General features: G+C 39.5%; 1 protein-coding gene and 1 long non-coding RNA gene across 3 annotated transcripts; one reads left to right on the top strand and one right to left on the bottom strand.

Moving 5' to 3' along the window:
- The first annotated feature begins 5,093 nt into the window (after window positions 1–5,093).
- On the top strand, window positions 5,094–9,632 carry LOC147873396 (uncharacterized). Its single transcript, XR_015535786.1, has 3 exons — window positions 5,094–5,478; window positions 5,555–5,825; window positions 8,433–9,632. It is a non-coding gene; the product is annotated as an uncharacterized LOC147873396 (long non-coding RNA).
- On the bottom strand, window positions 7,197–22,378 carry LOC147873395 (hyccin-like). 2 transcript variants are annotated; one of them, XM_087351351.1, is made up of 8 exons: window positions 20,897–22,378; window positions 18,857–19,017; window positions 17,851–17,985; window positions 17,351–17,488; window positions 16,510–16,727; window positions 15,691–15,971; window positions 14,939–15,058; window positions 7,197–14,692 (listed from the first exon to the last, which is right to left on the bottom strand). In XM_087351351.1, the coding sequence occupies exons 2-8, from the start codon at window positions 19,004–19,006 to the stop codon at window positions 14,160–14,162; spliced, it is 1,575 nt and encodes a 524-aa protein (XP_087207477.1). In that variant the 5' UTR covers window positions 19,007–19,017; window positions 20,897–22,378; the 3' UTR covers window positions 7,197–14,159. The 2 variants fall into 2 exon arrangements, with proteins under 2 accessions (XP_087207477.1, XP_087207478.1); XM_087351352.1 differs by having other exon boundaries at window positions 17,351–17,476.
- Between the last annotated feature and the right edge of the window lie 327 nt (window positions 22,379–22,705).

Here is a 22,705-nt window from a genome sequence, read left to right as displayed (position 1 = left end):
AATTCAACAGACAGTAATAAGGCTTTTTACATGCAAAAGAAAATAATCACAACAATGGCAGGTGTCAAAAGCAGCTTACCTTGTAGAGAATTATTTCGTAAATTTAATATACTTCCACTTGCAAGGGAATTTATACTCTGCTTGCTATCATTTGTGGTGGAAAAGTTGGATAATTTTAAAAGAAATACAGATGTACATAATTTAATTACAAGATGTAAACCCTGCTAAATGTCAAAGAGGAGTGTACTTTACACGTGTCAAGTTATTTAATAATCACCAACCAACAATTAAAACTCTAAATTGTGATATAAATGTATTCAAGCCTGCACTGAAATTAGCTTTCATACTTGAATTGCAAAATCTGAAGGTTATGTACATTCATATGTGAAACACGTTCTTGTAATTGTGTCAAAAGTACCGAGGTTTACGTATATTGAATGAAGTCCTGAAGTTTATGTTTATTGTATGAAATGACTTGTACTGCATCCTTTGGATTACTCCTAAGAAGGATCTATGGAATGCAAACAAACTCTACTCTCTAACATACCTGAATAATGCAATTCCTTATCCAAGTAACAAACACGCCAGGTGCTTCGTTCTGTCTCGTTCTTCACATCTCCAACTCCAAAAAAGCTGCTTCCCCATCACGCACACAACTGATCTTCTGAAACACTGATATTCAGACAAATTGGTCCTCCATGTCTTGGTTGATGCCAGTAAACACACACTACAGCTACAGTTCACATGAAAGTTGCTACTCAGCACATCCCCTGATCTCAAACTCCTCTTTGAGACAGACTAGGCACTCCCACTAAATCTATAACAGTACACCTCCTCGGAAAGCAAGGTATATAATCGCACGAGGGCCTGAGGTCTTCCTTGTGGCATTGTGAGGCATGCTACGAACACCCCATACTTGGTCACTAGGAATCAAAAGTGGGCAACTGTGGTGTGGTGTGGTGTGGTGTGGTGGCCACATAACCAACATTACAACCTGTAACCCTAGCTGCTTACTTCTAGCTTCTTCACTGCGATAAGCTCTTGCACAAATTTAAATCAACAGCTACTGAATTTCCACATGCAAGTCACAAAAACAGAGGCTGCCACCACGAGTCTGTGGGTCATCCCAACCGCATCGACTGATGAATTGTGTCCATCATGCACAGTGGTCATGTCAGCTACCGGGGCAAAGTCTTGCTACCTCCGTAGTAATGATGGACTCGAAACTGCATAACGGCTGAAGTATCCCATATGCTTGCATTCACGCCTACCTGAAACAAAACCATGTACAGAAATAAACATCCGCATTGAGAGACCAGTATTAATTCTTACTACGAAGGCACTCTACACCACATTAATAACCTACTGGCAACTAATCCGGCCTTTCGTGCAACCAAAATATTTCCCACTTTACGTACTTCACACAGGAGAAAGATGACAAACATCAGATCAAATAAACTTGCAAGCATTGGAAATATAAGAGAGTAAAGCTGCACTCGACTGGGCATGCATCCTACCATCACGCCGTCCGAAGTAAACAATAACAGCAGAGGAGCTGCGCCATTTTCTCGCACGCAGGGACGGCAACGTCTGAAAAACAGCGAACACATCCCGCCACCGGCGGAGCATGAGGGATATTCAATGATCAATATGTGCGCACCCTGACGAACTGTCCTGTCATCTACCGACAATACACCTGAGGTATATGCCCGTCCGCGAACACTACACGGCACTGCCGAACCAAATGCTGACTGAAATACCACTCCAAAGACTGTAAAATTATGAAGACCTCAAACTTTATTCCGTGAATACCATTAGTGACACATCTTCTCCTTTAAAAACGACAGGAAGTAAAGAAAAAAATTAAGGCGAAACGAGCTACCAACTTCGCCTATAAGAAACCAACTACCAATCACTTCCATAACCTCAAAAATCATAAAATAATTTATGAATCCAACCACACCCAATAAACTACAGCTCAATCAACTTCGCACGAAGCACTATGAAACAAGTAGCCCACAATTTGCATCTACATCGCCTACATCCTAGGGCACATTTGTCACATAACCTGTCGGTCGCCGTTATGTTACTGCACAGAGCAACCTTCGACACCCTGCTCAGATTGATACCAGACACAACTCTTGAATACCTGCACGTCTACCTATAAATCACCCAGTGAAATCGACCACGTCCTTTCCAACACGAACTTATCCTCGTCACATTTCATGTTGGCACTCAAGACATCACGCAAATTCATCACCGACATTCTCCCTGCGCGATAATTTCTCACAAGTAATTTTGCAGAAGGGCGAAAACGTCTCGCGAGCTGAGTCATTTGAAAAGTCCGACCAACATCACCTATAAGACACCAACTAATAAACATTTCCATAACCTAAATATCTTCCATCATTTATGAAAACAGGTGGGATTTCGTAAACTACAGCTCAATGAACGAAGCACTATAAACGATTATTGCATATGTCGCCACTACACAGCCCCTATGCCACCAGGTTGTACTTCACGAGCATCTATAAGACACCCAACTAAAGATTTTCGAAATTTTCGAAAAAAAATTGAATTCAGAATTTTTCAAAAATTTTTGGTTTTGTGCGCTTTTTGGACAATTTCGCACTTTTTTCGATTTCAGGCATGACGTCTGCATCTTCTAGATTGTCCATGGCGGCTTTAAATTAAACCGGCAACACGATACAAAAGCACATTTATATTAAGATGATATTTCGGGAAAGCTAAATAAGAAAGGGAACTCGGATATAAGCTCTTGTTACATTCTCAAGACACCACATTTGAATATAAATCACGTTCCAAAATCCTGCAACGATCTTCAGTGCAGATCGTAATAAAACATTCAAATCAATATATAAACTGCAAGCTGACATGTAGTATTTTGGTTCTGAGAGTCTCCCTTGGTCCCTTTTGGCAGAAGGTCGCAAGTGCACGGATGTAAATATGGATTTTGGCGCCATGTGGACTCCTACGTAGATGCTAACGTCCTGGTAAAATACTCTTTCCATCTCAGATTTGAGAGTTTTATGGCGATGAGGATAATTATGTTCTTATAAGCTTTGGTGACGTGTAGACTTGTTGCTAAATTCCAAAGTTTCTCAGAAACAAACTCTATCAGAATTCAGGACTGAAGATGTGAGAATCGACACATTATCTTTCTGGGAAACGTTGGTGTCATCGACGATCTCACGTGACCATACCTCAAAGCAAATACCATCCTTCTCCTTTACAAACATCAGTTGGTTAATGCTGTTTAAGAAAATATTACGTAAAGACTGTGTACATCCGCGCTGGGGCGCGGGGGGGGGGGGGGGGGGGGGTAGGGCGCGGGGGGGGGGTTAGGGCGCGGGGGGTTTAGGGCGCGGGGGGGTGGTGGTTAGGGCGCGGGGGGGGTTAGGGCGCGGGGGGTTTAGGGCGCGGGGGGGGGGTTAGGGCGCGGGGGGTTTTTTTGGGGTGGCGGCCCCGCGTTTAGAATTCTGGTTGTGGATCCTATGTGGGATAATATGGGGATTTTTGGTGGGGAATCCTGCGGGATCGTGGGTAATATTATGTGGTGAATCCCTGGGAATCCTGGGTTGCGATCGTGGGAAATTCTGTTGGAAATGTTTGGTGGCAGATTCTGCTAGATCTAGGTAGGGAATCCTTGGTGGGGATCCTAGGAAATCTGTGGGGAATACTAGGATGGTCATGGGGAGTCCTGGTAAATCCGAGGAATCCTGGAGGGGGTTATAGGGGTTTCTAGAGGTGATTGTCTTCGGGGATCCTGCCGTGGTCCTAGAGGGCAGTGTCCCTGGGGTTCATCAGGGAATCCTTGGGTCCTAGGGGATGCTGTGGTTCCTGGGATATGGTGATGCTGAAGGGATCCTGAGGGGATGGTCCCGGGGGGGCGATCTTGGGTAGGGGTGATCATGAGGGTTGGCCCAAAGAAGGGGATAGCCCTGGGAAGGGGTGCGACTGGGGTAGTGGCCCTAGGGTGACTGGCTAGCAGAAATATTGGTGAGAAGATATAACCTTGAGATTTTTTAAGACCAGTATCTACGAAACTATTGGGCCGAATTTGTCGTGGCTTCCTTGACCTATACGTGACCTCATTTTGACATGAGTATGGTCAATCAGGTATTTACCGTTTGGCATAAATACGTATGACCTTGAGAATTTTAAAGACCTCTATCTGGCAAACTATTGGGGCGATCTTGTCTTGACTTTGTCATGACCTTGACCTAACAGTGACATCAATGTTACAAGAGAATAATCACTCTGATAACTGATGAAGATGTGAGGGCGAAATAATGTACAACAGTGGTCCCCAACGCGGTGCCCGCGTTGATACGGAAAGAGGTTATACTGAATAATAAAGGCCGTTCAACCATGAACATTATAAAATCAAAGCACAGTTCTCTACGTACTAATGCCCATCTTGACGATTGCGAGCAGCAACATCATCCTACTCTCCCAAATTTGTAAAACTGGCCGCTGAAATGCAGTGCCAAACATCACACTAACTTCCCACTTGAGTAATAATAATTGTACTTATAAAATTACGTATTTTTGATTGCGTGGTTTCTTGTATCAATAAACGTCGTGTCGTTTTGTGTATTATTTGGTGTCCATATCTTATTTGTCCAGAGAAAAGAAAATTTGGCTTTAATTGGTTGGTGCCCGCCACGATCTCATAAACTCTCAAATGTGCCCTTGGGCAAAAAAAGGTTGGGGACCACTGACGCAAGGCAATACATGCCAAACATTATCATCAGTGCGTTTGGTGTAATCACGCACGTCTGCTGATATCGAAGTTTCAACGTTCCTACGTGCGGATATCCGTATATCCCATGTACACACAAGTTCGAGATTAGATACATTTCTTTTGTACATTCATATTTATTTATGACGGACTTTGCTCGACTGTCTTAACAACCACGCACCGTGTAACATAGCCGCAGAGCTCGACCGTCCATGTACGACGCAGTGCGAAGAATGAAACAATAAGAGAAAGGGGAGGGGGGAACTCCAAATTAAAATATAAATAAACATCACGTACAAGCAGCTCACCGTGTGTGGTAGTTGGCTGCCTGTGTTCTGAGTCAAAGCCACACGGTGCGTAATATCTGACTGGCTAACTTCTTGGGTGCGTGCTACTTTCCGCGTTGCCTGACAGCACAAGTCCCTCGGCGATACCGACTACATAAGAATAAAATTAAGAATATATATACGCATGTGTATATAAATATGCATATATATATTTTTGAGAGAATAAGAAATTTTGGTAGAATCAAAAAAGAGTAAAAACATAATATAATAAGAAATCACATAAAGTACGTCGCCGTGGCTTCTGTGTGTGCGCGCGCGAGTGCGGTGCATGCTACTTGGTCGGTCGAGTTTCGAGTCAATGTCCGGCGGTGCGTCGTAGTTTTCTGTTTCGCTTGGCACCACAAACTCCTCGGCGATACCGACTTGGTAAGAATAAAAAATAACAATATATATGCATACAAACATTTTTATGTACGTATTTATATATATTTTTGCAAATAAGTGTTAGTGAGCTGTCACGGGGAGGCTGCCCGTGCCTCTGGCGGCAGCCGAGGAGCCGACTGCCGGCCTGCGGACCCCCACGACCGGCGATTGCTGATTTACGTGTGGCTGAGAACGCAGTGCCGCGAGCGAGGCAGGCCTCGAAGGCCGGTCGCCGGGAACTCTTTCGCGGGAAGGGCCCCATGGCCAGCCCGGACGAGACCGTGAGAAGCAGAGATTGGGTGCTGCACAGACGGAGTCTCGCATGGACTGGGTGTCATTCAACGTTTCTGGTAGGTATAGAATGGGAAAAATTTCGACATTTTCATAAATTTTTTAATTTTTTTGAAAAAACTAAAATTGCTGGAAATTGTCAAAAAAAACAACACAAAACCCAAAAACTTTGAAATTTTTCAAAATTTTTTGAAGTTTACATTTTTCAAATTCTTTAAGTTTTCTGCGTCCTTTCAAAGTAGAGAACTATATTGAGGAGACTTTATGGCCTTACAATTTAATGACATTGCACATTAAACAACAAAGGACCTAATACAGATCTTTGAAAGATACCACACTGGAAAGGCTATCACAATTTACCTTCCATTACGGAGCGGTTCAGTCTACAATTTTTGGAATGCAGGTACGAAACTGTTCCTACTATAAAAGACTTGATTTGGATAAGGCTGAATTAAGGGGAAGCACCGAGCGTATTTATGAAGCAATTGTGCTTTTAAAAGCTGCACGACAGTTATAACAAAAAAGCATATTAATGTTATCATAAGTTCATTTTATATGTCAGAAAGAGAACTGTTGATGTTTTTACGCAGACTTCTACCAGTGGCGGAGTCTGCTCAATTGCGAATTAAAACTTCATCACAGGTTGCAATAAGACATCAGACGTAAGACAATACAGTTCAGGACTTCCCCAGATCGAATATATCAATACAAAACACCGTGAGCCCGGGAAACACAGACCATTGAACAAAGTAATATTATCACCTTTTCAAAAATTTATTTGCTCCAATTTAAATAAAATCAGAATTTGCTACAGCCAGCAGAAACAAGGTTCCACTGAAACGCACGTAATGCACACAGAAAGATATTGGGGGTTTCATGTGCAAAAAAATTTAGGCGTTAACAAATAATCTGCAACAAATTAAGTTGTGATATTACTACTCGTTTAGTTAAAACAAATTCTGAAGATTCAACACCATATTCTGCTATTACGATGATAAAATCAAGGCAGGGCACGCAGCATGGAGAGATATTACAAATGTGTACAGACTCCGGTTGTAAAGCCTGAAGGAAAAAGACCAATGCATAGATGACAAGACATTAATTATGAAAGGGTGTGAGGGTGAGGAGTGGAGTAATCTGGCGTGAGAGACGAAGTGGTTGCAGGCTTCTTAGAAACTAACCAATGGGTTCCATAAAAAGCAGGGCATTTCTTGACTAGATGAGCGACTGTCATCTTTTCAAGGACATTAGTTTGTTACTTTAACATTACTATAGGGAACTAAAGTACTTCTTGAAATGTTAATAGTACATTCAACAAGTGAAGAAATTCTCTGTATTTTATGAAAGCCAAAGGTCAACTACCTCATTCACAGAAGCCTGAGCCAGACGACTCCAAACCTCATCCTCTATAATGAAGAACACCAGCCAAATTTAACAGATCATACATTTAATATTCAGAAAAGACACACTAATATTTTCATAATGTTTTTTTTCTGTATTTCCCTGGAAGTATGATATTGTAACAAAATGTCTTATTGCATATTTCCATAACTTTTTCTTTAAACAATTTCTAACATCTTTGAAATCTATATTTAGAAAAAAAGAAAGGCAAAACACTGAAGAAGGCTCGTGCTGCAAGTCCAACGCTACGCATTCACTCTGTTTCAGAATCACATTCTGATAATTGCAAATACAATTCTTTATATACAAACTCAACACCTCTGCACAGTTTACTATGTACAATGTTTGTATTGCTATAGTGGAGAGTGAATCAGTCCAGCACAAGTAAATCTGCCCTGGCACCATTTCGAGTGTAATCAACAGGAAATTTAATTCAGAATTGTTTAAGAACACTATCAACACAGAGGTTTCCAAACTGGTTTGCTGATATTTTTGCATTATTCATGGTAACAACTTTCTATCAACAAGCAAAGTAATTATGAGCAACGGACTGCAAATGACGTGGGATGAAGAGTTGCAGCCTCTTCTAAGGTACTGTATCGGCGTGTGTTTGGATACTGAGGAAAACAGTGAAAAACCATTTACAAGAGGCTACTCATGTGCTCAGAATCAAACGCAGGACCTCACAGATACGCTTGTAGTCAAATGACGACTAGAGGTAAAATCCAAAGCAAGACTTGGCAAACTTGCTGTTCCCCTGAAAATCTATATTGTGCTCAGCTAGCGAATTCATGTCTGGTTTGTAAATGGTGCCATATGGAATTTTCATAAAATGATAATGCCCAACTCAATGAAAGATGTTGTCCCCCACTACACGCCAAGCTGGCACTTGGGGGGAGGGGAAAAACTCATACTCATTCTTAACCTCTGCAATACCCCGCTACCCAACGGACAGGAGGCTGCGTGAGCCCCAGAGCCCATCTGGATGCAGAGCCTAGAGAAAAAATTCACGGGCATGAAACTCCGGTCGCCCAGTCCATACTCAGTCACCATTCTGACTGAGCTACCCCCGCTCACGTACATGCATTTGTGTTACAGAAATAAATCAAGTTTAAATCAGAAAGTACAAAATAAATCGTCTGATAATTCAAATAAAACGTAAAGCTGTCCTACTACACGACATGTAGGCGCTTGGAGGAATTCCAATACAAAACAAAATAAGTCAACTTGGAATTACGACAAAGATATGTGTTTTGTGTGTTTAGTTATACTGAAGATGAAAACGCAGAGGATTATGCTATAATACAGAGTCTGCCAAAGAGAATGCCGGGATTCCAAACACTTTCAACTCACGAACAAAAACAGATATGGCGACGCTGGTACTTGGGGTGTAATCGTCAACTCAAACAGTTTCACTGACACAAGTTGTGTGCGCGTCCCAACTGTAGTCAACGGGCGACGGCTCACTACAATGTCTACCTTACAGCACAGAGCACAGTCCGTGTTGTGGTACGCAGAATTTGAACCCATTATTCGAGTGCGACGTGAACACACACGAGTATGGTGTAAGACCACCTGATGACAAGAGCGATTTGGAGAGACTGGCAGTGTGGAAAGAAGACATTTTATTGAGCGGCCTAGGAGATCTGATGACGTGAATCGCGTTAGGAAAGCTTTTATACGGAGTCCAAAATCGATCTCCCGAGGAAGTGCAGAGTTATAGATGCTGCAAATTACTGTCCACAGAATCCTTCGCAAGAGCCTGTGTCTAAAACCATACAAATTACAGGTAGTCCAGAAACTTAAAGCACGTGATAAACAGCTTTGATCACAGTTTGCGGCACACGTGTGTGCACAAATTTTGGAACACAATAACTTCTTAAGTCGTACTGTCTTCACTTTGAGGCAAAATTTTATTACCTCTGGACGTGTTAATCGGCATAACTGTGTCATCTGGGGCAGTAAGCCACTCAGAGAATATTTAGAACATGAACGAGGTAGTCCTAAAGTGAACGTGTGGTGCACGGCAACTCATGAGAGTCATTGGTCGGCTTTTATTTGATGAGGTCATCATTACAAGCAATTCATTCCTAGACATGCTGGAAAACCACGCTCTTCCACAGTTCAGCAACAACAACAATGATGATGTTCATCAACTGGACGGTGCACCTATTCATTTTCCTCACACTGTCCGTGAATGTCTGAACGTGAATTTTCCAAGTCGATGGATATGAAGAGGACTAATTGCGTGGCCACCTCGTTCTCCTGACCTTTCTCTTTGTGGCTACGTGAAAGACCAAGTGTACACTCAAAGAGTGAATCACTGCAGCAATTGCAAATGCTACAAAGGAAGTGTTACAGTGCGTCAGGCAAGCGTTAATTGTGAAGTATCAGTTATCTAACAATTTTTCCACTTGTATGTAAAAAAACTGCTACAGTTTATGAATAAAATACTGCAAACATCACCCTCATATCTGTTTTCATTCCTAAACCACAGGTGCCTGAAATCCTGGTATTCTTTTTGGTAGAACCTGTACATATGTATGAAGAGGGAACCTACAACATAACACACTTCAATATTTCAACTTCATTATATGCTTATTCATAACCTAGTCAACCCTTACAACACCTGTATTACCCTATACAATGAACTGGCACTCAACAATTTTTGTATCAACTGCATAGGTTGCGGAGCATCATGCGTGTTCTATATGGGGAACAACGTAATCAAGGCCGACTTCAAGGGCAACATACGAGAATTTTCTGAGAGGAAAAAATATGCCACATATAGCGTGCAGTACAGTTTTTAGAGGCTGCAATGCCGTAGAGAACGTGGATGACAGAATAAAGTTTCAAAACCCCTTGTTACAAAACGCAGGCACAAGGAGACAAGACATGTGCTAGAATCATTCACAGAAGTTATGACGATACATTTTAAATGACAAGTTACAATGTACACCTGCATCTATTAACAGACAACTGACTTACGTAAAAATTATATGAACCGTCTCTGCCTCTGCTTGGTACAGTTCCAACCAATTATGTAACACGACTGCTACCACACACAGGACTTACTGTACACACAGCAGAGTGATCATGAAGAAACACATACTGCAGACAGGTAGGAAAAGCTCTTTTGCAAATATACTGCATCATTAAAGAACAAAAATAACAGAACTTTATAACACCTACTAAACTTCCAGTTCCTAAGACTACTTATGGACAAAACAATGTAGTGAAACAAATTCTTAATCTGGAGAAGTTATTTTCTTGAGGAGATTATGATCAGAGGTTCTTACCTCATGGAGGATATTGACAATGTACCTGCAGATTTTATCTCAGAGTAATATCACACTTTAAATGCAGACATAATTCGTCAAAAAATTACACACAACGTTCTTAACAGACTGTTTAAATATGTATCCTCCAAAATTGCTTTAATGTAACAAGAGAGTAATGCAATATCTCGGAAGATGTCATTTCTGCTGCTCAATATGAAAACAAAAAGTGAAAAATTATTAACGGACAACTTTAACTATGAGTTCCGTCAATAAGCACAACATTTCTTGTCAAGATGACATTATGAACATGTCACTTGAACAAGTGACTTCATATTTCATGGTATTCCTTCCACAGCACACCGTAAATGCAATAGGCCTCCAACACAGTTCTCCTTCCCATAAAGTTTACTTATTCTTTAATAACGACACCTGTCACATAAGTAACTTAACATCAGCATCACAGACTTTACACATGTAGTTCATAATAATGCAAAGTCCAATAAGATACAGCAATTCCTGTGAGTAAATATTATAGTATAGGTCTCAGAGCTGTAAAAATACAGCCACTTTGCGAAATAGTCTCACATCAGGTATGCTTCATATGGATATTCTTACTGGATGTATTTAAAAACCACTATACATGCAAAGATCAGGGAATATGTGTTACACATTCTTTAATGCGCTTCCTGTATCTTACGTGTCGGGTCACAGTGGCCACGCTGTCTGAGGCGCGGGCCTTGTGCCGCTCGGTCACTGGGACCGTGGGTTCGAACGTCGGCAGGCTGTACCAATAATCGCCAGTGTACGTTGCTTTAGACCTCATGTGAGCGATGAAAACCGATTGTCCTTGCTTCTTGATTGAGCAACAGACGTTAGTTTTTGTAAAAGGGTAGGATTTTAATGTAATGAAATGGTCAGTGTCAATAGTGCAGATGGTTTCATTATCAAAACCCATAGATGAATAGAGACCAAAATAAGTCAGAGAGACATAGAAATTGCGTTCACATTTTAACTAGTGAGCAAACACGTCAATATTAATTGCAGCAGCACTCAGGGAACACATTTCCTCCGATACAGTCACAAGTATGCTGAGGTTGGGGCCATGGCATTTCAATACAGACGACTGATAGTGAAGAAAATCAAACTCAAACAAAAATGAGGACATAATAACCCAGAAGTTTGCCGTCTTCTGGGTTGTTGCGCCGCGTAATCCGGCAGATGACCGCCGACCCAGAAGACGGCGATCTTTAGATTCGCCGTGAAAACAATCTCCTTTACCAGAGACAGTGGAAGTGAAGTACCACACGTACCAAAGAAATTCTGACAGCAGATTTTTTACAGGCTCTATAATGAGGGTCGTAGACGGGCACACTGAAACCAGGATGTTAAATACAAGACAAGGAAAGAGATTCTGGAACCAGTTATTGACATGAAATATTGCAGAGAAGGAAGAAGCTGCAGTGTCAGTGAAACACACTATGACAAACAGAAAGAACATAGAGATGTGTTGAAACAGAAAGGGGAAAACATCTCAATTCCAAAAATTCCCTTCAAAAAACATTATTCAACTATCAGGATGTTTTACTTAACAGGCGATCAAGCTGCACCAACAAGGAAAAACATTTAATTTATTTGGCGCAAGGAAATTACTCCATAAATGTAAGACCCTATAGGGCACCGGACACTCTGAAACACAAGACGGGAAGGCAGGTCGGAATGAGAGACCACGCGATTCCCTGCAGACTAGCCCCATCACAGTTATGCAAAGAGGAGGAGTCAATGGGGAACAAGAATGGTGATTCTGCATAGTTGTAGAAAAGTAGACCAACATGGAAGGCATACACCAGACAACATAATAGAACGTCACTCTCTGAGAAAAGGGCAACCAACGTGAAAAATTCAAGACTGCAAATGTCTGTTGTATCAACCAAGCATGACAGAAAGGATGAGACTGTGTACTACTGCACGGAGCGCAGGGAATGCTTTGAAAATGAATTACTGAGCCAATGAATAACCATACATAAGTTTTAGAAACACAGTTAAATTCTGCATGTTTTTAAGTACATACCCAACAAAATTTCAAACATATCCATTCATTAGATCAAAAGATACTTCAATTTTAAGCAGTGAGTTCATCACTAGGATGTGAAATTTAAGATCTCTGCCCTGAGAAGCAGTGTATTTAAATGTCCAGTGACACAAAGGGTAAATGACTGTGCTGCAAAATTATAATCTAAAATGAAAACAAAATAAGAATTTTGAAGAAAAATTCATAGGAGTTATTTACATAACCTAAAGACATATAATGGTTTTTAAATTACATCATTCTTAAATGCATAACCTTCTAAAAAATATGAAGGGGCCGACTTTCTATCAACGAATAAAGCTGCTTATGTTACTAAATTACCTGACTTATGTTCAGGAAAGATCTTTTCAATATATATACATACATATTATAATATATATAGTACAGTATATAAATTTCTTTTATTCATAATTTGTGGATTTAAATTCAGTGACATCAAATGAAATGGTCAAGAAAAGTAATGGTGCTCGAAATATAGCAAAACCGACGGAGTAGCAACTACGAAACGAAACCAAACCCGAATGAAGATGTGCCAATAATTCTTTCACGCAGTAAATATTTGATAGTTGCAATAACTCAATCATGCAGAACATCACCCCACAAAACTTTATAATGATCTTATCAAATGACTCAACAGCGTCGAAATTTTTTTCTTTTTTGAGAAACAATATCAAACACCTAAGAAACAAATATGATCCATGTGGCATTAAGAACAGTCAGTATCGCAGTTAATAGGACAGTGATGCTTCTCGGCAATGTCCTCTTGTACGCGTTACAAAATCAGCATTAGCCGTTCTGTCAATACACTTCGCTTCACCACAACAGCACAGTGACTATGATGTGCGTGTACTGGACTAACGTACATAAAAATGGACAACCACATCATTGGTGTTACTCATCAGCTGTTATCGCTGTTGTTGATTTTAAGCTCTCACAGTGACTTACTGATGTTGATCCCACTTTTGTGCTGCAACTATGTGGAAGCTGGCACACTGCCTATAATTATCCACCCTGATAAAGGCAGTATGTCCTCTAAATATCATCGACACAACCAGCTTCCACATAGTTCCAGCACCAAAAAGCAGTATCAGCACTGTTCCGCGGTCGCCATCGTCATCACTGTTATTTTCATGCCATGTCACAGGCTATCTGTCGCTGTCTCACAAGCACCACCATCATCATAATCATCATTACTACTGTTACAGCAAATTTAAAACTTTTGTCCAAGGAAATAACCAACAAACTTCCACGAAATGGCTACCTTCCGGGGACCGTGCAGTCTGATAGAAGTTTACCAATGTTTCAGAGATTCTACCCGCCTGCATCAACAGGGTAATGATGACGACAGCAAGGAACTGTGAAACGTTGGTAAACATCTACCAGACTACGCAGTGCTACAACTCTGATGATAGCCATCTTCACACTCACTGGTGAGAATCTCAAATCCTATTCAACAAACGGCCATTACTATCATCTTACAGAAAGAAACGAATTAATTATATTACACGCCTGTGTGGAATAACAGACAGAAAACTTGATTTTGTACATGTGGCAGCACTAGAAGCAACAGCCCATATGAAAAGAGTCTGCTCTTATTATTGGAATGGTCTGGTCTGGCAGCCACCTTACACAGAGCTCACCTGGAGAGCAGCTCGATTTTCTAACTCCAAAGAAGGCTTTTTGCGTACCGTAAGCAGTGTCGTAGCATCATCCAGGTCGATGGAGTCTGCCGTAACCAGAGACTGAGTGTCAGACGGTCCACTCAGCTCACTTAACTCGGAAATGGCTCGATCCTGTTCTGAGCTTATGCTTCCATTGGCAGTGCCATTTCCATCCAGCGAAAGAGGCCCGTTCGTATTCTCTGCGCTTATGGTAGCTGCAGGTTTCTTCTCTGGCTCTGAATCCCCATTGCAAGCTACAGGCTTCATACCTGGTTGAGCCTTCTTCCCACCCACATCACCACCTCCAGCTGCAGCCTTGGCCTTCTTACCCAAACCTGGAAAGTTTGGCAGTTTTGGCAGGTTCTTACCTCCTCTAAGTGAACTTCCTCGGGGTGTCATTCGTTCCTCTTCCTGTTCTTCTGATATGGATGTAAGATTCTTTCCCTCACCCCCTGTAACTCCAGACTCATCTTTTGCTACCTGGATGGGTATATCATCTGCAACAAAAGATTATCACAAACACATAAAACACAACACAACAATAAGACAAAAAACATAAGACGCAACAAAACAATGAGACACAACAAAACAATGAGACGCAACAAAACAATAAGACAAAAAACACAAAACACAACAAAACAATAAGACGCAACAAAACAATGAGACACAACAAAACAATGAGACGCAACAAAACAATGACACAAGAAAACAATAAGACATTAAAAACATGGACGACTTCCTACCTGGCAGTTTCTTGGTGCGGAATGAGGCATTAGTAATCATTGACTTTGAAACCGTGGTGACAGTAGTGGTAGCAGGAGACAAGGCTACACTGATCCCCATTGGTCCATCACCAGGCTGGCCTGCAAGACAGACAGACATACACACACATATAGATATGAATGAAACAAAGGATGTACTTATCCTGTACCACTTAAAACATCTACGCAATTAAAACAACAATGCAATTTTCATTACCTAATCAAATGTCAAAAAATCAAATTGTGGAAAAATGAAAGTGAAGAGGTCCACATTCATTTCTACAGCTATTTCACATGCCTCATCAACCTTTACGTCCACTTGCCGCACATTAAAATATGCCGTTACACGGCTAAAAAATGTAAATGGTCGGAAAGCCACTTTTTACCTTCATTAAATGTATACTGCAACAAGTTTTGTCTAAATATTATGACGATATTGTTTATGCACTATAAATGTTTTGATCACTGAACAATTATTGGGAAACTAACAGTGTCTGATTTCAGCTTCATACAAAACAAGAAGTATATCGACCGGGCACAGGCCAAAATTAGACTAGGCTGATAATGCTTAAAGTACAATCCTGATATAAAATTTAAGAGAAATTTGTTAAATGGATGTACAGACACAATCTGCGTAAAGAACGCCGCATACAAATCCTGGCCAGCATGACCCATATTCAAAACCATGTCACCAATAATCACATATAAAGTGACACCTTACACACGCGCAGTACCTGACGGGTTCACGTGAAGCGAGTTTCGGATAGCACTAGTGACCAGCACCACCTGCGCATATCCCTCGTGACAGGCGCGGCCGTAGATATCCTCAAGAGCTTGAGTGGCAATGTAACTGAAGTCATTAAACATGGCAAAGTACACAGCATGAAGCAGCTCCAGAAGGAATTGTGAGCTCACAGGGATTCGTGGCAACAGGCGTGGAACGAAACTCAAGTCGCTTGACCCATATGATGAGCGCTGGTGATGGCCTGGCTTGTGGAAACCCTGAGTCACCAACCTGTAAGAACCAATTCTAATTGGATGCTGAAGAAATACCAGAAATCCAAACCATTCATCACCATTATCACAAAATACTTGCTGGGTTAATTCACTACCTACTTCTTCATGACCTGGCTTAACATCACATACAAGTATTATTTGTGGATGACAACAGAACTCTTTGAAAACAGTAAATATGAAGATGGAAAATAAGCAACCATGGCAGAAACAAAGGATGTTGTGGAGGGACCACGCGCACGGCGAGGAAAACTACGCGGGGTATGGTGATTGACGTCAAAGGGTTAAATACAGAAGGGCAAGGTTGGCTGTAAATACAATGGACTGTCCTGGGGAAATGTTGATGGATTAAGATAATGCTCCTCATTAAAACATGATGCTGGGAAATCAATATGAACATTTCATGAAGAGACAATATTGGCTCGAAACAGTTGAGAAGCATGGAACATCAATATTTCACTATAACTGTCTATTTGAATAACCCCAGTTACATCTCTCACCAAGTCACTGATTTATGCTGGACTGCCTGGAACACTTACTTGGAAGACACTTTGCAGACATGCTCCAGAGCTGACTTGTGTAGCAGACTAAGCTGATGGTTATAAACAAAGAGGAGAGCTGTCATGACTTTGAGCCTATTCTGAGCATTAAGTGCCTCGACCTGAGGAAGTGGTCCCCAGCTCACCAGTTTTGTGTTGCATTCTTCTAGCCTCCGCAATGCACTTTCTGTCAGAGAACATGGTGCGAGGCTCATTGGCTGAAACAACAAATTCAACCCAAACTTTTAAGCGAACGCATCGAGGATATCGGGGAGAGAGAGAGAGACATAATAACGAAAGACATGTTAAGAGCATCATGATATACTAATATTATATTAAACATTGTCCACTGTCAATGATGGAATGGTGTATGGGTTATACATCATGTTTCACAAGTTACCTACTCTTTAGGCGATTGTCAATACAATGACAGATTTTTTTTATAATTTTATATGTTTTATTATCACTGGCAACAGCACAAACCAAACATCGGACCTTCCAAAAACTACACTATTATACTAATAATAGAATACTATGGCACTTCCTACGAACTTCTACTAACCTAATATTTGAGATGTCCCAGGTTTGTTCCTAACCATCACCACTACTATTTAAAAATAGACACTGAACAAAGTAATAAAATTATAACAAAAACTTCATTATTTTATGTTAACCAAAGATACAAGAACAGCCAAACTCCAGAAACACTGTGTATATAAAGCACAGTCCACCTCAAACAATGAAGAATACATAATATTAATATATATATATAATTATAGTATAATGAAACAACCACTGTCACACAAAATTCATGTAGTGAATCAATAATCTGTGTAAATACCTCATGATAAATGGAAGCTTGTGCCAGTGATGGAAGCCGAAATGACACAACCTTCGGCTGACCAATTTCATCCACCACTTCTAGGTTGTACAACCCAACAAGCAGTGTTTCAACGCTGCGACAGCTCTGAAATAAGAGCTTTAAATAATTAAAAATCACACTGCTGTAAGATGCAGCTTTTTTATTATGCTGGTATATATATATATATATATAAAAACTGCAAAATGTGAAATACTAACTAGTTATTCTAAGAATCATATGAAACCAAAAATACACTATGTGGGCAAAATACACAGTTACTGGATGTTAAAGTACATGGTACATATAATTACCACCAAGCTTCAGAGTGTTAAATGCCCAGATGGACAGAGATGATGTTTATATTTTTGTCATCCACCATTATTAGTGTTGATATTTCATTGTGATTCACAAACGAACATAGAAAAATGCAAATGAAACTCAAACAATCTAAAATAACTCATCAAAGAGCAAGAGAGTACCTTTTTATCCCCGTGCGCAACAGAATTCAGGTACACAAAAATGAGTGTGGGCAGAAACTGGAGTGTGAACCTTTGTAGTTCTATTTCACGGGAACGGTAGAATCCAAACAGCTGGTTGCATACAGGATCAATCAACTGCAAGATATCACAGAATGTGACGGCTATTTACATTGTACTAAAATAAATAACCTGACATATTCTGACAGAAAAACCAATAACTTCTAGTCAAGCTTTGCTGTTGGTGCTGTAAACTTCCTCTAACAAATGCAGTGCACTATTAAGTCGCAGTGACGAGATATGTTATCTTTTTCCTTATTTATTCTGAAGGCTCTTCAATTTTGTACTTTTTTACAGTTTGCATCACAGTGAGTAGCAGTAACATGTAGAAATAGAACCAATTTTCAAATATTTAAGAAAAATTACATACATAATTTAAAATCTTAAAAATGCCAATCTAAAAAATCCCATTTTATTCTATGATGTCCCCACAGAAACGTAATCACAACATTAAACATACTTATCAACATGCCTAATCCAAACTGGGATATGGAATATTCAATGTCCACCTATTAAAAAAAAGTTGTGTATGAGACCAGTATTTCTGAGAATCTAAATGTGCAATTTTTTTTAAAATAAACAATTTCTCTTCACATTAGTGTCATTCAAGTTGTCAAAACATGCCTACAGTATAGGAAAACAAGATTAAAATTACTCTGTTACTGGGATATTGTATTTCTATAAAGATTTGTACTTCTACAAAACAGTATTCTCAGTTATTAATTCATAAGCCAGCAAAAAATGTATTTGCAGAATACAGAAAGATGGTATCACAAAATATACTTAAATTAAATTAAAAGACAGCACCCTCAAACTATGACTTAAATTTTTTGAAGTGCTTATCAAAATGTACATGGATTCATTTACTACCCAAAGAAACCTGGCTACAGAACATCTGCATAAATTACAGATAAGGGGGCATATCAAATGAAGCAAAGTACTGAAATACCTCCTGATATTTGCTGCGCTCCTCAAGAACTGTGTACAGAGCTGCCACTACCTCCTGGTCGTGCTCCAGACTGCTAGCAAAGCTATGCACCTCAACAGGGCTGAGCGCACTGTAATCGGCTAGCCACTCATGAACCACGTGCTCTGTCATCCCGTCACATGCTACAAAAGTGAACATCCACAACTTCTGAAAATCACCCTAACAAATTGTTACATAATTCTGAATGAGATGAGAACATGAAAAGGAAGGACTCATGAGGAGGCAGTCGCGGTTTACTTCAAATGCCATCCCAGAATTCACAAAACAGCAAAAAGACTCAATTAAAAAAACAGTGGTAACTCAGCCATGATTTGATGTAGGCACTTCTCCAAAGACAAGAACAGATCAATCCGCTTGGCCACACATCAATTATGTATGGCACAATGCAAGATACCAGCAACTGACATAAAGTTTCATATTTATCGCTCACTTATCACATCTAACAATGTCACTGAATGTTATGAGAATCAGAAATGGTTATGAAACTGTTTCCCTAAACTACATCGAGGTGACATTTAACTACTAAGCTGTATTAAAATAGATTCTTTCACTCCAAACACATCCATGCCGACAAACAAGGAGCCTCCATCTTGAAACAAAAGAGCTGAAGATTAAAGAATCCATAACATTTTAAATACATTATTAACCATTACAGTGCAAGGAATTAAGAATATTAATACCTGATATAATAATTCTCCAATCAGTAATAGCAAAAACTGGTTGTCACATTCTGTATCAGTGATAACACCAATATAACAGAAAACAATTCTGCAAGTCACTGCTATTCACACCCTAATACAACTAAAACAAAATGAACAAATTCTGAATTTGTTCCTATAATTTATTATTCCCTAAATTCACTAAATAGACCAGACACAGTGAATCACTGGTACGACAAAGTGACACACACACACACACACATAGACTTGGCACCATGACTGAAGTTCTATGTGCGTTCTGCTGCTTATATGGCTTCCCTGATAATGCAGGGCATTAACTTGAACTTCTTTTTCGCTAGAGTTTATACTATATTTTGTCTGTAAGGAGAATGGCTACAGCTGATCATTGGTTTTCTACTCTGGTGTCTGTGACATGTTCTGAAATTCTCATATCATAGCCTACTTGGACTATGATATGCCTTTCAAGACCATGCAGAATGCAAGAAAGACTGCTGACAGCAGTTCCGGACACATGAAGCATTCGGCATCAAGTTTCCTAGAGCATGGGGTAAGAGTAAATACAAACCACTTCGATGCAACAATGTGGAGTTTAAAGGAAGTCATGAAAATGAAATTCCTGAACTTGTCTATAGAGAAACTGATCCTCCATAACAATATCAACCTCCACACAACATACATCACAATGCAACTCTTGAAGCACTTTTTTTTACAAATGTCTTGATGATTACATCATACTCCCTGACCTTTGTCCAGCCTATAACTTTCACCTCACTAAAGCACTTGATTTTGAAAGAAAACTCTTCAGCCATGACAAGGTGAAGGCTGAGGCGTACCAGTGTGTGCGGACACAAAGCCCTAATTTCTTCTCTGCCAGAACTGAACAGGTGGTAAACCACAAGGACAAATAGCTCAGTTACTCTGCCAATTACATGGATAAACAGGTTTATCTGTTACTGCTCATTCTGTCAGGTATCTACATCCAGACAATAAATATGATTGTTAACACACCCTCAATACTTAACTGAACAGTTTTGTAGATGTCATATTACCAGAGTTACAGGCTTGTGATATTTAATGTCACATGAAAATTACAACTTCTTGTAAACTCTCCTAAAATTAAACAAAACTGTAAACAGGTTGTTTGTCCTGCCCAGTTACTATACACTTCTCGGACGTCACTGTTGTCATATAACTTAAAACATACCGTTGTACTTACATCACACGACAACTTATAAATTCAACATAGGCAAAATAATAATTATATGAAAATAATGGTACTACAATCTGAATTTCGTGAGTCAAGTCTCTTAGACATACTTACCAATGTAGTTTCTTGTTCTGAAATGTTCTCGGAAATAATTCTGTGCATTTATCACATTAGAATTTTTCACGAGGGCGCTTAACGAAAAGATTGTAAATTCTTTTTTACGTTATTTACAAACGTACTTTTGGGATATCAATATTATCAGATTCTAAAGAATTCTGCGCTTTAACACAGTCTCAAATACGTCGGTTTTGCCTTCACTTTCCAAATACAGAACCAAGTTCGGTTCAATCCAACAACATAAACTTGTCATTATATTACATCATCTGAAAACTATGAATACGCGAGTCCTTCGTTTAATGCAGACTTAATTACATAAAACCACTCTCTCCGAACATTTCGAAATCCTTCCAAGTCCACAACTTTTCGCCCCATTCTTACGATTCTACCAACATCTGAAATATGGAACCAAATTCTGGTGAAGTTGGAATTGAACACTGCATCCCAATAAAGAAATATTATTACATTAAAGTGAAGCTTTCGCGGCAACTGAAGTTGATGAAAGAATTTCGGGTAAGGAGCAGCGACAGGTGGCTGAATGGTGAATAAACCATTTCTGCCAACGGTTCGAAAGCAATCTCTGCTCTCCTCAGGGCTGCTGCGTAACAAACCTCGTCCTTTGTAGCGCGCACGTCGATGGGAACTGTCTTCAATATAACATTAGCATCAAAAGATAATAAAATACAATTAATTGTGTCCTTAACAGACATTACAACAGACAAACGAATTGAAATTTTATAAACCAATGTTGGACCTTTACATACAGACTTCGGGATAAACAGAGAATCGAAGCAGCACAAATGATAGACTAACTGACTGACAAAGAGACAAAAAATGTAGCTGCTATCCTGAATGCAAAGCAGTTACAAGAAATGCTTAAAAACACTTCATAACTAAACTTGTGTTTTAAAAATAATTACAATTCAAATATGATATCTCTACGAAGACCTGCAAATCACAGGCAATAATGCAGCACCAAATAAATACACTTTTCAAACACATGTTCATTCATAAGCGATACACATAACTACAGTCTGCAAGAAAATGTTATATATATTTTTCTTACAAAATTACATTCCAACAAACTTTCTACATACAATGAAGTTTGCTGTACCTACATTTCACTGTAAAAAAATGCAGTCATATTTTAATCACTTAATTTTGCTGTTAACATTTGATAATTAATGATGATATATGTAAACAAATTGTGAGAACAAATCATTTAACGATTACATTCATGACTTTAATGAAGAATCTGACAAGTATGAAAAAAATATATTATGTACTTCTATGTTCTCTGTTTAGCAACTATCACAGATCCACTCTCATCCAAACTGGTAAAAGAACCATCATATACTGGCTAATACAGATGACAATCAGCTTACCAACAGATGATATCTCAATAATATAACACAAAATGTTCTCCATATCTGAAAATTGGTGTGCCAAAGGGTAACAAATGAAGTATTTGCATGGATCAATAATCCACTGGGCAGATTAAATATAAACTAAACTTTGTCTGAAAAAGTCTCTAATCCCACGAATACAGACTGAAAATAAATGCAAAATTATGATTTAAACCGTAACTGAGTTGGGAACAAATTAAGAAAATAACATCAATTAGTCTGCTTGAAATTTTATTATTCACTGATCATGAAATTGTGTATATTACAGTACAACCCATAATTTATCTTAGAAGGAAAATTCCTGTCACAGATGAGAAAGATTTAGGCCCAACTGCTAAAAGAATAGATGCAGAATACTTTCATGGATCACTGAAGTGGAGGGAAAGGGGAGAAAAATAAA

This window comes from Zootermopsis nevadensis, unplaced genomic scaffold (genome assembly GCF_977971745.1).
Source record: "Zootermopsis nevadensis isolate Lab colony 2312 unplaced genomic scaffold, Znev_1.0 Znev_ptg000019l, whole genome shotgun sequence".
Classification (NCBI taxonomy): domain Eukaryota; kingdom Metazoa; phylum Arthropoda; class Insecta; order Blattodea; family Termopsidae; genus Zootermopsis; species Zootermopsis nevadensis.
Note: the sequence above shows the minus strand (reverse complement) of the source record. Positions and strands in the feature narration are given on the sequence as shown.